Source organism: Octopus sinensis, linkage group LG9, assembly GCF_006345805.1.
Source record: "Octopus sinensis linkage group LG9, ASM634580v1, whole genome shotgun sequence".
In the NCBI taxonomy this organism is placed as follows: Eukaryota; Metazoa; Mollusca; class Cephalopoda; order Octopoda; family Octopodidae; genus Octopus; species Octopus sinensis.
Window position 1 is genome coordinate 98,765,349 of NC_043005.1, and position 17,054 is coordinate 98,782,402.

The following is a 17,054-nucleotide window of genomic DNA, read 5'->3' on the forward strand; positions in this document are numbered from 1 at the left end:
ACATGTTGTAGTTGAAGGGGTAAATCAAGCCCAGCCAAAGTCAGTAGTGGCGTTCCGCAAGGCACTGTGCTGGGCCCACTTCTTTTCATCATTTACATTAATGACATTAATGACATCATCAAGCACAGCAACATAAAAATCTTTGCAGATGACTCCAAGCTACAGAAGGTCATAAATGAGGCGAGTGACTGGACATGCCTTCAGTCAGATCTACTGGCTGTTATCCATGGGCAGAAAAAAACAATATGCTGCTGAACGAGGATAAATTTGAGCTAATCCACTTTGGAAAAGAGGATGCCCCGAAACGAAACTCCCATACTCCTTCCTTCAGGTGAAACTCTCGCGGCGTCCAACAACATCAGAGACTTGGGAGTTTGTGGACACAACATAAGCTGGGCCACTCATATAAACACCAAGTTGACATGGCCCGCAGATGTGTTCCTGGATTCTCAGAACTTTCCAGTCGAGAGATATCCACACCATTATCCTTCTCTTCTCCACTTTTGCCCGACCCCACCTTGAATACTGTTGTCCACTGTGGTCCTCCCCACACAATAAAGTATCATAAAAGTTGAAGCACCTCAAAGGGCAATCACAAAAAGATAGATGCATGACAGGCCTCAACTATTGGGGTCGACTAGAAAAGCTAAAACTTTATTCTCTCCAACGTCGTCGTGAGCGCTACATCATCTGCATGATGTGGAAAATATTCCATCAGCATTTCCCAAATGATGTTGGCATCACCTTTAAGGTACATCCAAGGCTTGGGCCCCGTGCCATCCGCCCAAAACAAAAATCGCACTCTCATCTCATAACAACAATACGGCACAATTATTTCACCTCAATTGGCCCCGCTCTCTTTAACATTACACACCCAAAAACACATTAAAACAGAAACTGACCCTATAGGGTTCAAGAAGTCTTTGGACAGATTCCTTCAAGAAATCCCGATAAACCCCCTACACCAGATATGTCTCTGTAAACAATAACTCTCTACTTGAGTGGGCCATAGTGCCCAAATTTGACTTGAAATACTTCACCAGGTGGTGCTATTAAGTTAGACATGGCCTGGGCCAATAATGGCCGAAACCTATCAAAGTATCAAGTATATATATATGTATATATATCTATGTATATATGTATATTATATATGTATATATATATATATATATGTATATATATGTGTGTATATATATATATATATATATATATATATATATATATATATATGTATATATATATATGTGTATATATATATGTATATATATATGTATATTTATATATGTATATATATATATGTATATATGTATAGTATATATGTATATGTATATGTTTATATGTATATGTATATATGTATATGTATATATATATGTATATGTATATATAATATATGTATATGTATATATGTATATATAGTATATATAGTATATTGTATATATGTATATATATATATATATGTATATATATATATATATATGATATGTATATATACATATCTATATATATATATATATTATCATATATTATATATATATACATATATACTATATAATATTATATATACATATATACATATATATATATATATATATATATATATTATATATATATATACTTTGATATATATATACTTGAGTGGTTGGCGTTAGGAAGGGCATCCAGCCGTAGAAACACTGCCAGATCTGACTGGGCCTGACAAAGCCTTCCAGCTTCACAGACCCCAGTTGACCCGTCCAACCCATGCTAGCATGGAAAGCGGACGCTAAATGATGATGATGATGATGATGTATGTATATATGTGTATATATATATATATGTATGTATATATATATATATATGTATATATATAATGTATATATATATATAATGTATGTATATATATATATGTATATATATATGTATGTATATATATATGTATATATATTATATATATATATGTATATATATATATGTATATATATATATGTATGTATATATATATATATATATGTATGTATATATATGTATGATATATATATGTATGTATATATATATATATGTATGTATATATATATATGTATGTATATATGTATGTATATATATATATGTATGTATATATATATATGTATGTGTATATATATATGTATGTATGTATATATATGTATGTATATATATGTATGTATATATATTATGTATGATGTATATATGTATTATATATATATATGTATGTATATATATATGTATGTATAATATATATATATGTATATATATATGTATGTATATATATATATGTATGTATATATATATATGTATGTATATATATATATGTATGTATATATATATATGTGTGTATATATATATATGTGTGTATATATACATATGTTGTAATATATACATATGTGTGTATATATACATATGTGTATATATACAATGTGTATATATATACATATGTATTATATATACATATGTATATATATATACAATATATATATATATACATATGTATATATATATATATGTATATATATATACATATGTATGTATATATATATACATATGTGTATATATATATACATGTGTATATATATATGTATATGTATATATATATATGTATATATATATATGTATATATTATATATAGTGTATATATATATATGTATATATATATGTATATATAATATATGTATATGTATATATATATGTATATATATATTATATGTATATATATGTATATATATATATTATATGTATATATATGTATATATATGTATAATATATATAATGTATATGTATATATATATATATGTATATATATATATATATATATGTATAATGTATATAGTATATGTATATGTAATTATGTATATGTATATATATATATATATATATATATATATGTATATGTATATAATATGTATATGTATATATATATATATGTATATTTGTATTGTATATATATGTATATGTAATATATATGTATATATATGTATATGTATATATATCTATATATATATATATATAATATGTATATATATGTATAGTATATATATATGTATATGTATATATATTGTATATGTATATATATATGTATATAATGTATATGTATTATATATAATTATATATATGTATATGTATATATATATGTATATGTATATGTATTATATATGTATATATATGTATATGTATATGTATATATATATATTATATATATATAATATATATGTATTATTATATATGTATATTCTTTATTTATGTGTATATATATATATATATATGTATATGTATATATGTATATGTATATGTATATATATATATATATATAATATATGTATATATATATATATATGTATATATCTTTATTTATGTGTATATATATATATATATATGTATATGTATATATCTTATTTATGTATATATATATATATATCTTTATTTTGTTCTGTGTGTATCACATGGGCATGTAGGTAAAAATCAATATTTTGCTTTGTTTTTGTTTTTTTCCTTTTCCCCTTCTTTTTCACTTTTGACTCATCCGATGAAGCCATATATTTAAATCCTCTTGACTCCTTAATGTTTGATCAGATCTGAGATTAGAATGGGTGACACATGATCAAATAATTGCTTCAAGATGCAAGTTTCTCTGACAGGCTTTTGACAGTAAAAGTGGAATATTTTCAAGGAAGGCTGACTCCTCAATCAGATCACCTAAATACCCCAACCTTTCACACACACACACACACACACATAGTACAGACATCCTTAGTCATAGAGATGTCTGTAAGTCAAAACAAGTACTTAGCATATCTGAGGGCAGTTGTGTTATTTATGGTATAAAATACATTCACAAACATGCATTTACACATATACGCATTCATTCACATGTGCACTCACTCACACATGCACTCGCTCACATGTGCACTCACTCACACACGCACTCGCTCACACATGCACTCGCTCACTCACACACGCACTCACTGTCTCACTCACTCACTCACACACTGTCTCACTCACTCTCTCACTCACACACATGCGATTGAAATGTTCCTAATATGACGATACGAAAACAAAGATGAAAATACACAGCTTAGTTGGAATTGTATTTGATATATTAAGTCACAAAATATTTTCACATTTAGTGCATCTCGTCACTTTTTGAGCCATTCAGTGAGAATGAGTAATTAACTTTTTAAGTATCTTTAAAAAGAATGTGCTGCAATTTGCAGTGCTTGTCCTTGTATAGTTGTGTTCTTTATAACAGGGTATATTATTAACAGTGATTAATAATTTAATATTTAAACATGGCTTATATTTCTTAAATCATTTTTCTTTGTTAATTTGTTGTGGTTCTATAGTTGTATCTGAGTATTTACAAACTGAAAATATTTTAAAATTAAGTAGATGTATTTCTGCACATATTGCTATATGTTCACCTAATTCTATTTTTCTGGTATACTCATAACTCATGTGCTGTCTCTGTATTGTCATTCATTTGCATTGTGTCAGTCCAGTTTGTTTGCTATTGTTTTCTGGACCTCTACAACTCCACAATATGTTATTATATAAACTGTATTCTGAGAGTAGCAAGTAAAATTCTATTTTACTTAAACCTTTTAGCATTCCAATTACTCTGTCAATTGTAACACTTATTCACATTGTTTTTTACTTGATCATTTAATATCTCATAGCTTCAAGATTTTGATGATGTGATTGTTTACTTTTAGAATGACAATGTAGGATAGGTGTGAAAGACTTGATTTGGCCTGTTTGAATAAAGAACCGGCAGAATATTTGGACCTGATATGGCTGGTTTAAATGCTAAGGGGTTAAAGATTTGTCCTTCCTTGAAGTTGAACTCTGATCCTTTGGTCAAATATAAGCATGTTGCACAGTTTGGCCTTCTACATCTCATAATAATTAAGTTGGAAACTTGTTTATGAACTTTTATCTTAGTATACACACACACACACACACACCACACACACACACACACACACACACACACACACACGTATATATTTCCATGTCTTAGGTTTTCTTTTACTTATAATGACTTATTGATTTTCCAAAACTTTTTTCCATTTCTTAGTCTTCATATAAAAACAGGCAAGTTTTTATAAATACGGCCAAATATTTCCGCACTTCTAGGGTTAAATGTAGACACGTATGGTAAAACTTTTTTCTTGGTGGTTGTACTTTTTACTAGCTTTAGATCTTGAATATCTATAAGTTTTGCTTTTCTATTCCATTTGTGACTAGATTTTATAGAAATGCTCTTTGAATAAGTATGTTTTTCATTTCAGCTAGTCTTTGATCACGTTTTGATGGGCTTGATACTATTGTACAAATTCTTTTAGCTAGGTTAAATGGAATTCTTGTATGTTCAGGATGAGAGGAGAATGTGTGGGTTTATAGCTTTGAATGTGTGGGTTTATAGCAAATGTCTGTTTCTGTCTTTGCATCTGTTTTCATAATTATAAACACACGTATGTATGCACATTTGCATGGCAGAGTCGATAGTTTGTCAAATTGAATGTCTCACAGTATTTGTTCTGACTCTCTGCACTCTGACTTCAAATCCTATCAGTGCCAACTTAGACTTTCATCCTTTCAGTGTTGATTGTGTGTGTGTGTGCGTGCGTGTGTGTGTGTTTGTGTGTGTGTGTGTGTTTGTGTGTGCGTGTGTGTGTGTGTGTGTGTGCAGACATGCATATGCATAGTTGTGCAGATATTGAGTTCACTTATTAACTATTTGGTTCTGAGTTTTATCTTAATTGGTTGTACCTTGGGCAAGTATCCTCTACTGTAGCCTTGAGCCAAGCAATTCCTTCATGATGATGATGATCATCATCATCATCATCATATCATCCTTTAATGTCTGTTTCCCTAACTGACTTTAAAGGATGATGATGATGATGAAGAAATTGCTTGGCTCAAGGCTAATGTAGAAGACATGCCGAAGGTGCCAGAAATTGTATGAAAGCCTGTTGCACATGTACACACACACACATACACACACACGTGTGCATATGTGTATTTGTGGGACAGTTTCCAGTCTGCATCTTTGCCTGAAATTATTTGAACAAAAAAGGCGGTGATGACAATCAGCTTGTAGCTTTGTGTTTTTCAAGTGGAATCAAATTTGCCTTTATCTGAATTGACTATCACTTTCTCCCCGTATTCTTAAGGTATGGGTTCACTGAGCAGTTGCCCTGGGTAGTCACGAGTTTAGGAGCCCAATGTTAATCTATGGATGCTCTTCCTTGCTGTCAATGAATTCATTTTATGACCTATAACGTTGTTCAGACAACTTTGACTACAACTAAATCATTAAAACTAATTTTCGTTGATTCTTTTCAGTTTGGGTGTTCATGCACTGGCCCTAGCCCATTGTTGTACTGAACTACCTTACTTCCCACATGTGCTGGAATTGTTGCTACATGAGGTGCTCGAAGCTGAAGCCACTTCAAAGGAACCAATTCCAGGTAAGTAAATTCTTATTGATGCACTCATTATAACCTTGTTGATGTTTAACTTGAGCGGTTTCCAAACTTCTTTTCTCTCGGCTGCATGTTCAGAATAAAAATTTGTTTGCGCCTCACCAAATTTTTTGTGATAAAAAGTACTTTTAAAAATGTTTAAATGTCGACTAATAGTGTGTTAGATATAATATATAACACAACATATAATATAATTAAAGCATACAAATTTAATGAAAGGTATTAGCTCGTTTTTGATGAGTAATCTCCTTTATATTAGGCCTAATTTGAAATAAACAAACTCTCATCTCTTCATCAACACAAAGAAGCCTTTCCTTTTTTGGTTTTTGATATTTGTCAGAACTAAAAATCTCTTGTTCACAGCAATATGTTGTAGAGAACAGTAGAAGAATGGATAATACTTTTGAGGAGACACATGAATATTGTCTCTAGTTGTATATCCCAAAAGAGTCCAATGATATTTTAAACTTTGAAACCTTATTTCTTTTTGGCTTATGAATTTTTTTGTTTCTAAGTCTTTTGATTGTCTTTCAATCATTCCACCTCACCTGCTATCCTCTTCTGCTTCATCAATAAGGCATGCCACATCATTTGGAAACCATTGTTTTACTTGAATGTTCCAAGATTTCCTATCCTTCTCCCTCTCCTGTGTATGTGTGTGCATTGCATGCATGTATCATCATCATCATCATCATCATTTAACATCCGTTTTCCATGCTAGCATGGGTTGGACGATTCAACTGGGGACTGTGAAGCCGGAAGGCTGCATCAGACCCAGTCTGATCTGGCAGTGTTTCTACAGCTGGATGCCCTTCCTAACGCCAACCACTCCGTGAGTGAAGTGGGTGCTTTTTACGTGCCACCCGCACAGGTGCCAGACGGAGCTGGCAAACGGCCACGAACGGATGGTGCTTTTACGTGCCACCGGCATGGAGGCCAGACGGGGCGGCGCCGGCAACGGCCATGATCGGATGGTTCGCTTAACCACAGCTGCAATTTCCACTGATGTTGATCGACCTCAATTTTGGTTCTGCTTTCTGATATCTGATTTGATTTGGTTTGATTTTGATTTTGACTGTTCTCACTGGTCTTGCCGGGTCTTCTCACGCACAGCATACTTCCATAGGTCTCGGTCTCTAGTCATTTCCTAAAGTTCGAAGGTCGTGCTTCACCACCTCGTCCCAGGTTTTCCTGGGTTTACCTCTTCCACAGGTCCCTCAACTGCCAGGGTGTGGCACTTTCGCACACAACTATCTTCAGCCATTCTCGTCACATGACCATACCAGCGCAAACGTCTCTCTTGCACACAGCAACTGATGCCTCTTAGGTCCAACTTTTCTCTCAAGGTACTTACACTCTGTCGATTATGAACACTGACATTACACATCCATCGGAGCATACTAGCTTCATTTCTTGCGAGCTTACGCAAATCCTCAGCAGTCACAGCCCAAGTTTCACTACCATGTAGCATGGCTGTACGTACACATGCATCATACAGTCTGCCTTTTACTTTGAACGAGAGGCCTTTTGTCACCAGCAGGGGTAAGAGCTCTCTAAACTTTGCCCAGGCTATTCTTACTCTAGCAGTTACACTTTCAGCACACCCGCCCCCGCTATTGACTTGGTCACCTAGGTAGCGGAAGCTATCAACTACTTCTAGTTTTTCTCCCTGGAACGTGGTAGAAGTTGGTCTCTGCATATTTTCAGAGTTTATTTCTCCTGAGCATCTGCCACAGATAAAAACTATTTTCCTAGTTAGTCTTCCTTTGACATTACTACATCTCTTATGTGTCCATAGCTTACATTTGGTGCATCTTATAGAGTTTCTACCTACACCTTTTTTCCAGATCGAGCAGGGCCATCTACCTGAAGGCATTTGTGATTGGTCTACCTTCCTAATTATTAGGACTTTGGTTTTGGCTAGGTTGATTCTAAGGCCCTTCAATTCTAAACCTTGCTTCCACACCTGAAACTTCTCCTCCAGTTCTGATAGAGACTCAGCAATTAGAGCAAGGTCATCAGCATATAGGAGCTCCCAGGGGCATCCTGTCTTGAGTTCCTCCGTTATTGCCTGGAGGACTATGATAAATAGGAGGGGACTGAGGACTGAACCTTGGTGGACCCCAACCTCTACCCTGAATTCTTCACTGTACTCGATGCTAACCCTCACCTTACTTGCAGCGTCTCTGTACATTGCTTGTACAGCTCTCACTAACCATTCATCTATCCCTAGTTTCCTCATTGACCACCAGATAAGGGATCGGGGGACCCTGTGGAAGGCTTTCTCCATATCAACAAAAGCCAGGTATAGGGGCTTGTCTTTGGATAGGTATTTCTCCTGCAGCTGTCTTACCAGGAATATAGCATCAGTAGTACTTTTCCCTGGCATGAACCCAAACTGCATCTCATCTAAGCTAACTCTCTCTCTAATTAGTTGGGCTATAACCCTTTCCGTGACCTTCATTACCTGATCCAGCAGCTTGATACCCCTGTAGTTATTTGTATCTAGAGCGTCACCTTTACCTTTGTAGCAGTTAACTATTATGCTGCTACACCAGTCATTGGGTATGACTCCTTCGTGTATCACCTGGTTTACTATACGGGTGACTAGGCTATAGCCAACACTACCAGATGTTTTGAGCATCTCTGCAGTAATTCCTGATGGGCCAGGGGCCTTCCTTGTTTTCATGCTTGTAATTGCCTTAACTACTAAGGAACTGTTAACCCAGATTGCTGGTCCCTCTGTTGGGTCGACATTCGGCAGACTCTCTTTATCTCATTCATTTTCCTCATTCAACAACCTTTCATAGTGGCGTCTCCAAACCTCTCTCTTTACATCCTCATTTAGCGCAAGTGAGCCGTCATCCATGCAAACACATTTCTCTCCTACCATGTCACGATTCTCTCTCACACACTGTCTTGCAACACGAAATACATCAAGTTTTTCATCCTCACGGCGCAGGACATTGGCAAATTTTTTCTTATCTGCTTCCCCTCTGGCTAAATAAACCTGCCTCCTAGCTTCCCTTCTTGCAGTCTGATACACTTCCCTGCTACCACCGTTCTTCCAGTCCTTCCAAGCCTGTTTCTTTTGTCTAATAGCCCTGTCAACAATATTGTTCCACCACCACGTTATTTTGGGTCTTGAGGGGACTTTGCACCAGCCACAAATCTGGTCAGTGGCTTTCAGCAGGTTGTCCCTTAGAAATGCCCAGTTATCTTCTACCCCATGTGTAGCTATACCCCCTTCTATTTCGTCGAAGGCTTCAAGTAACATGTCTCTAAATCTCTGTCCATTTGCAGGGTCTTTAAGCTTCCAGACCCTTCTTCTCCATGTTGGTCGTCTTCTAGTCGTCCTCTTAGTCCTGATCCTAAAGTCACTGACTACCAGTCTATGTTGTGGGGTACATTCTTCGCCTAGGAAGGTTTTGGCATTTATAAGCAGCCATCTTTCCCTTTTTCTGGCAAGGATGTAGTCGATTTGGCTAGTATGCCGGCCTGAACGGTAGGTGACCAAGTGGCTTGTCGGTTTCCTGAAGTTAGTGTTGCAAACCATAAGACTATTCGCATCGCAGAACTCCAGCAGCCTGGTTCCCTCCTCGTTGCGGGAACCATAACTGTAGCCTCCATGTACGCCATGGAAGCCCCCAGCATGTCGTCCAACATGCCCATTGAAATCACCAGCCACAAAGAGAAGGTCCCTGTCGTTCGTCAATGAGGTGGTCTGCAGTAGGGTGTTATAGAAACGGTCTTTCGGTCCATCGGGTAGCCCTGGCTGAGGGGCATAGGCCGATATAATAGTTGCTATACTATGATGGAGCACTAATCTAATCTTCAGTATTCTGTCACATACTCTGACTACCTCAATTACCTTATCTACCCATTTTTTGGCAATAAGCATACCCACTCACCCGACCCCTTCAGTATTCCCAGCCCAGAAAATCTTGTACCTCTGTCCTTTACCTGTGAGGAACCTAGCAGAACCTCCTCTCCACCTCACCTCTTGAATACAGCATATATCCACACACCTCCGTTCAAGCAATTCAACGATCTCGCCAGATCTGCCTTTCAGTGTGCCAACTTTGAGGGTGCCAACCCTGAGGGAGTGGGAGGTAATGGACCTAGTAGCATCATGAACCTGAAAAGAAGAAAACTCGCGTATGGCAGGATTCATAGACAGACAATAAAACTCAAGTTCAAACCGCGTACGTTACACTAACATATCTTGCAATGAATGACCACTACCTTTTATGGAAGGAGGTGCAGGTGGCATAAGACTTTGAAGTGTATCTTTCAATGAATGACCACTACCTTTTATGGAAGGAGGTGGGGGTGGCGTAAGACTTTGAAGTGTACATGGGAGACAACAAGGGTGAGAAAATTTAGGACTTCCTGTAGCGGTGGGGGCGGTGTAAGACTTTGAAGTGTACATGGGAGACAACAAGGATGAGAAAATTTAGGACTTCCTGTAGCGGTGGGGCCGGTGTAAGACTTTGAAGTGTACATGGGAGACAACAAGGATGAGAAAATTTAGGACTTCCTGTAGCGGTGGGGGCGGTGTAAGACTTTGAAGTGTACATGGGAGACAACAAGGATGAGAAAATTTAGGACTTCCTGTAGCGGTGGGGGCGTGTAAGACTTTGAAGTGTACATGGGAGACAACAAGGATGAGAAAATTTAGGACTTCCTGTAGCGGTGGGGGCGGTGTAAGATTTTGAAGTGTACATGGGAGACAACAAGGATGAGAAAATTTAGGACTTCCTGTAGCGGTGGGGGCGGTGTAAGACTTTGAAGTGTACATGGGAGAGAACAAGGATGAGAAAATTTAGGACTTCCTGTAGCGGTGGGGGCGGTGTAAGACTTTGAAGTGTACATGGGAGAGAACAAGGATGAGAAAATTTAGGACTTCCTGTAGCGGTGGGGGCGGTGTAAGACTTTGAAGTGTACATGGGAGACAACAAGGATGAGAAAATTTAGGACTTCCTGTAGCGGTGGGGGCGGTGTAAGACTTTGAAGTGTACATGGGAGACAACAAGGATAGAAAATTTAGGACTTCCTGTAGCGGTGGGGGCGGTGTAAGACTTTGAAGTGTACATGGGAGACAACAAGGATGAGAAAATTTAGGACTTCCTGTAGCGTGGGGGCGGTGTAAGACTTTGAAGTGTACATGGGAGACAACAGGATGAGAAAATTTAGGACTTCCTGTAGCGGTGGGGGCGGTGTAAGACTTTGAAGTGTACATGGGAGACAACAAGGATGAGAAAATTTAGGACTTCCTGTAGCGGTGGGGGCAGTGTAAGACTTTGAAGTGTACATGGGAGAGAACAAGGATGAGAAAATTTAGGACTTCCTGTAGCGGTGGGGGCGGTGTAAGACTTTGAAGTGTACATGGGAGACAACAAGGATGAGAAAATTTAGGACTTCCTGTAGCGGTGGGGGCGGTGTAAGACTTTGAAGTGTACATGGGAGACAACAAGGATGAGAAAATTTAGGACTTCCTGTAGCGGTGGGGGCGGTGTAAGACTTTGAAGTGTACATGGGAGACAACAAGGATGAGAAAATTTAGGACTTCCTGTAGCGGTGGGGGCGGTGTAAGACTTTGAAGTGTACATGGGAGAGAACAAGGATGAGAAAATTTAGGACTTCCTGTAGCGGTGGGGGCGGTGTAAGATTTTGAAGTGTACATGGGAGACAACAAGGATGAGAAAATTTAGGACTTCCTGTAGCGGTGGGGGCGGTGTAAGACTTTGAAGTGTACATGGGAGACAACAAGGATGAGAAAATTTAGGACTTCCTGTAGCGGTGGGGGCGGTGTAAGACTTTGAAGTGTACATGGGAGACAACAAGGATGAGAAAATTTAGGACTTCCTGTAGCGGTGGGGGCGGTGTAAGACTTTGAAGTGTACATGGGAGACAACAAGGATGAGAAATTTAGGACTTCCTGTAGCGGTGGGGGGGTGTAAGACTTTGAAGTGTACATGGGAGACAACAAGGATGAGAAAATTAGGACTTCCTGTAGCGGTGGGGGGGTGTAAGACTTTGAAGTGTACATGGGAGACAACAAGGATGAGAAAATTTAGGACTTCCTGTAGCGGTGGGGGCGGTGTAAGACTTTGAAGTGTACATGGGAGACAACAAGGATGAGAAAATTTAGGACTTCCTGTAGCGGTGGGGGCGGTGTAAGATTTTGAAGTGTACATGGGAGACAACAAGGATGAGAAAATTTAGGACTTCCTGTAGCGGTGGGGGCGGTGTAAGACTTTGAAGTGTACATGGGAGACAACAAGGATGAGAAAATTTAGGACTTCCTGTAGCGGTGGGGGCAGTGTAAGACTTTGAAGTGTACATGGGAGACAACAAGGATGAGAAAATTTAGGACTTCCTGTAGCGGTGGGGGCGGTGTAAGACTTTGAAGTGTACATGGGAGACAACAAGGATGAGAAAATTTAGGACTTCCTGTAGCGGTGGGGGCAGTGTAAGACTTTGAAGTGTACATGGGAGACAACAAGGATGAGAAAATTTAGGACTTCCTGTAGCGGTGGGGGCGGTGTAAGACTTTGAAGTGTACATGGGAGACAACAAGGATGAGAAAATTTAGGACTTCCTGTAGCGGTGGGGGCGGTGTAAGACTTTGAAGTGTACATGGGAGACAACAAGGATGAGAAAATTTAGGACTTCCTGTAGCGGTGGGGGCGGTGTAAGACTTTGAAGTGTACATGGAGACAACAAGGATGAGAAAATTTAGGACTTCCTGTAGCGGTGGGGGCGTTGTAAGACTTTGAAGTGTACATGGGAGACAACAAGGATGAGAAAATTTAGGACTTCCTGTAGCGGTGGGGGCAGTGTAAGACTTTGAAGTGTACATGGGAGACAACAAGGATGAGAAAATTTAGGACTTCCTGTAGCGGTGGGGGCGGTGTAAGACTTTGAAGTGTACATGGGAGACAACAAGGATGAGAAAATTTAGGACTTCCTGTAGCGGTGGGGGCGGTGTAAGACTTTGAAGTGTACATGGGAGACAACAAGGATGAGAAAATTTAGGACTTCCTGTAGCGGTGGGGGCGGTGTAAGACTTTGAAGTGTACATGGGAGACAACAAGGATGAGAAAATTAGGACTTCCTGTAGCGGTGGGGGCGGTGTAAGACTTTGAAGTGTACATGGGAGACAACAAGGATGAGAAAATTTAGGACTTCCTGTAGCGGTGGGGGCGGTGTAAGACTTTGAAGTGTACATGGGAGACAACAAGGATGAGAAAATTTAGGACTTCCTGTAGCGGTGGGGGCGGTGTAAGACTTTGAAGTGTACATGGGAGACAACAAGGATGAGAAAATTTAGGACTTCCTGTAGCGGTGGGGGCGGTGTAAGACTTTGAAGTGTACATGGGAGAGAACAAGGATGAGAAAATTTAGGACTTCCTGTAGCAGTGGGGGCGGTGTAAGACTTTGAAGTGTACATGGGAGACAACAAGGATGAGAAAATTTAGGACTTCCTGTAGCGGTGGGGGCGGTGTAAGACTTTGAAGTGTACATGGGAGACAACAAGGATGAGAAAATTTAGGACTTCCTGTAGCGGTGGGGGCGGTGTAAGACTTTGAAGTGTACATGGGAGACAACAAGGATGAGAAAATTTAGGACTTCCTGTAGCGGTGGGGGCGTGTAAGACTTTGAAGTGTACATGGGAGACAACAAGGATGAGAAAATTTAGGACTTCCTGTAGCGGTGGGGGCAGTGTAAGACTTTGAAGTGTACATGGGAGACAACAAGGATGAGAAAATTTAGGACTTCCTGTAGCGGTGGGGGCGGTGTAAGACTTTGAAGTGTACATGGGAGACAACAAGGATGAGAAAATTTAGGACTTCCTGTAGCGGTGGAGGGGGTGGGAGTGCGGGCGCACCCCACGAAAAATTGAGGCTGATCGATAGACAACAATAACTAATGAATTATATATAATATGTAATACTAGGCGAGGCTATATCATCATCATCATCATCATCATTTAACGTCCGCTTTCCATGCTAGCATGGGTTGGACGGTTCAACTGGGGTCTGGGGAGCCCGAAAGCTGCACCAGTCCAGTCAGATCTGGCAGTGTTTCTACAGCTGGATGCCCTTCCTAACGCCAACCACTCCGAGAGTGTCGTGGGTGATTTTATGTGCCACCGACACAGGTGCCAGACGAGGCTGGCAAACGGCCACGCTCGGATGGTGTTTTTTATGTGCCACCGACACAGGTGCCAGACGAGGCTGGCAGACGGCCACGCTCGGATGGTGTTTTTATGTGCCACCGACACAGGTGCCAGACGAGGCTGGCAGACGGCCACGCTCGGATGGTGTTTTTATGTGCCACCGACACAGGTGCCAGACGAGGCTGGCAGACGGCCACGCTCGGATGGTGTTTTTATGTGCCACCGACACAGGTGCCAGATGAGGCTGGCAAACGGCCACGATCGGATGGTGCTTGTTACGTGCCCACAGCACGGAGGCCAGTCGATGCGGTACTGGCTACGGCCACGTTCGGATGGTTTTCTTATGTGCCACGTGCCACCGGCACTGGTACCACAAAGATACAAATTCCATTGATGTTCATCTATTTTGATTTGTTTTGATTTGATTTGATTTTCACTTGCCTCAACAGGTCTTCACAAGTGTCACAAGAAGGAAGGTATGCACAGGTGGACTGACTACGTCCCAGGTAGGGGCCATGGGTTATGGCCTGACTAGTCTTGCCGGGTCTTCGGATGGTGTTTTTATGTGCCACCGACACAGGTGCTAGATGAGGCTGGCGAACGGCCACGATCGGATGGTGTTTGTCATGTGCCCACCGCACTGACTACGGCACTGATGGATTTCTTGTGTGCCACAGGCACTGGTACCACAAGATACAAATTCCATTGATGTTCATCTATTTTGTCTATTTTGATTTGATTTGATTTGATTTGATTTGATTTTCACTTGCCTCAACCGGTCTTCACAAGTGTCACAAGAAGGAAGGTATGCACAGGTGGACTGACTAGTCTTGCCGGGTCTTCGGAAGGTGTTTTTATGTGCCACCGACACAGGTGCCAGATGAGGCTGGCGAACGGCCATGATCGGATGGTGTTTGTTACGTGCCCACAGCACGGAGGCCGGTCGATGCGGAACTGGCTACGGCCACGTTCGGATGGTTCTCATGTGTGCCACCGGCACTGGTACCACAAAGTGTGTGCCACCGGCACTGGTACCACAAAGATACAGATTCCATTGATGTTCATCTATTTTGATTTGTTTTGATTTGATTTTCACTTGCCTCAACAGGTCTTCACAAGTGTCACAAGAAGGAAGGTATGCACAGGTGGACTGACTACGTCCCAGGTAGGGGCCATGGGTTATGGCCTGACTAGTCTTGCCGGGTCTTCGGATGGTGTTTTTATGTGCCACCGACACAGGTGCTAGATGAGGCTGGCGAACGGCCACGATCGGATGGTGTTTGTCATGTGCCCACAGAACGGAGGCCAGTCGATGCGGTACTGGCTACGGCCACTTTCGGATGGTTTTCTCTTGTGTGCCACCGGCACTGGTACCACAAAGATACAGATTCCATTGATGTTCATCTATTTTGATTTGTTTTGATTTGATTTGATTTGATTTTCACTTGCCTCAACAGGCCTTTGATTTTCACTTGCCTCAACAGGCCTTCACAAGTATCACAAGGAGGAAGGTATGCACAGGTGGACTGACTACGTCCCAGGTAGGGGCCATGGTTTATGGCCTGACTAGTCTGCCGGGTCTTCGGAAGGTGTTTTTATGTGCCACCGACACAGGTGCTAGATGAGGCTGGCGAACGGCCACGACCGGATGGTGTTTGTTATGTGCCCACAGCACGATGGCCAGTGATGCGGTACTGACTACGGCCACGTTCGGATGGATTCTTGTGTGCCACCGGCACTGGTGCCACAAGCGGTACTGACTACGGCCAAGCGGTACTGACTACGGCCACGTTCGGATGGATTCTTGTGTGCCACTGGCACTGGTACCACAAGGATACAAATTCCATTGATGTTCATCTATTTTGATTTGTTTTGATTTGATTTGATTTGATTTTCACTTGCCTCAGCAGGTCTTCACAAGTCGGAAGGTATGTACAGGTGGACTGACTACGTCCCAGGTAGGGCCCACGGGTTATGACCTGACTAGTCTTGCCGGGTCTTCGGATGGTGTTTTTATGTGCCACCATGTTCCCACAGCACGGAGGCCAGTCGATGCGGTACTGGCTACGGCCACGTTCGGATGGTTTTCTTGTGTGCCACAGGCACTGGTACCACAAAGATACAAATTCCATTGATGTTCATCTATTTTGATTGATTTTCACTTGCCTCAGCAGGTCTTCACAAGTGTCACAAGAAGGAAGGTATGCACAGGTGGATCGACTATATATATATATTACAGAAATATACTTGCATAGCAAGTGACTTGATATGAGATTGTGTGCTGAAACAAAAACAATTGCAGTGTGGAAGGTGTTTATAAGCCATTTAAAAACATACAAAAATCTGTTAGATTCACTTCAACATTTAAATTTAATTTGTCAAAATATTTTCAT

General features: G+C 40.0%; 1 protein-coding gene across 2 annotated transcripts in view; it reads left to right on the forward strand.

The window, feature by feature from the left end:
- Positions 1-17,054, forward strand: part of LOC115215369 (guanine nucleotide exchange factor subunit RIC1) — a 341,602-nt gene that overhangs the window by 167,734 nt on the left and 156,814 nt on the right. For both annotated transcript variants that reach the window (XM_029784517.2, XM_029784518.2), the window contains exon 22: positions 6,337-6,461. In XM_029784517.2, the coding sequence (XP_029640377.1) occupies positions 6,337-6,461 (125 nt within the window). The remainder of the gene's footprint in view (positions 1-6,336; positions 6,462-17,054) is intronic.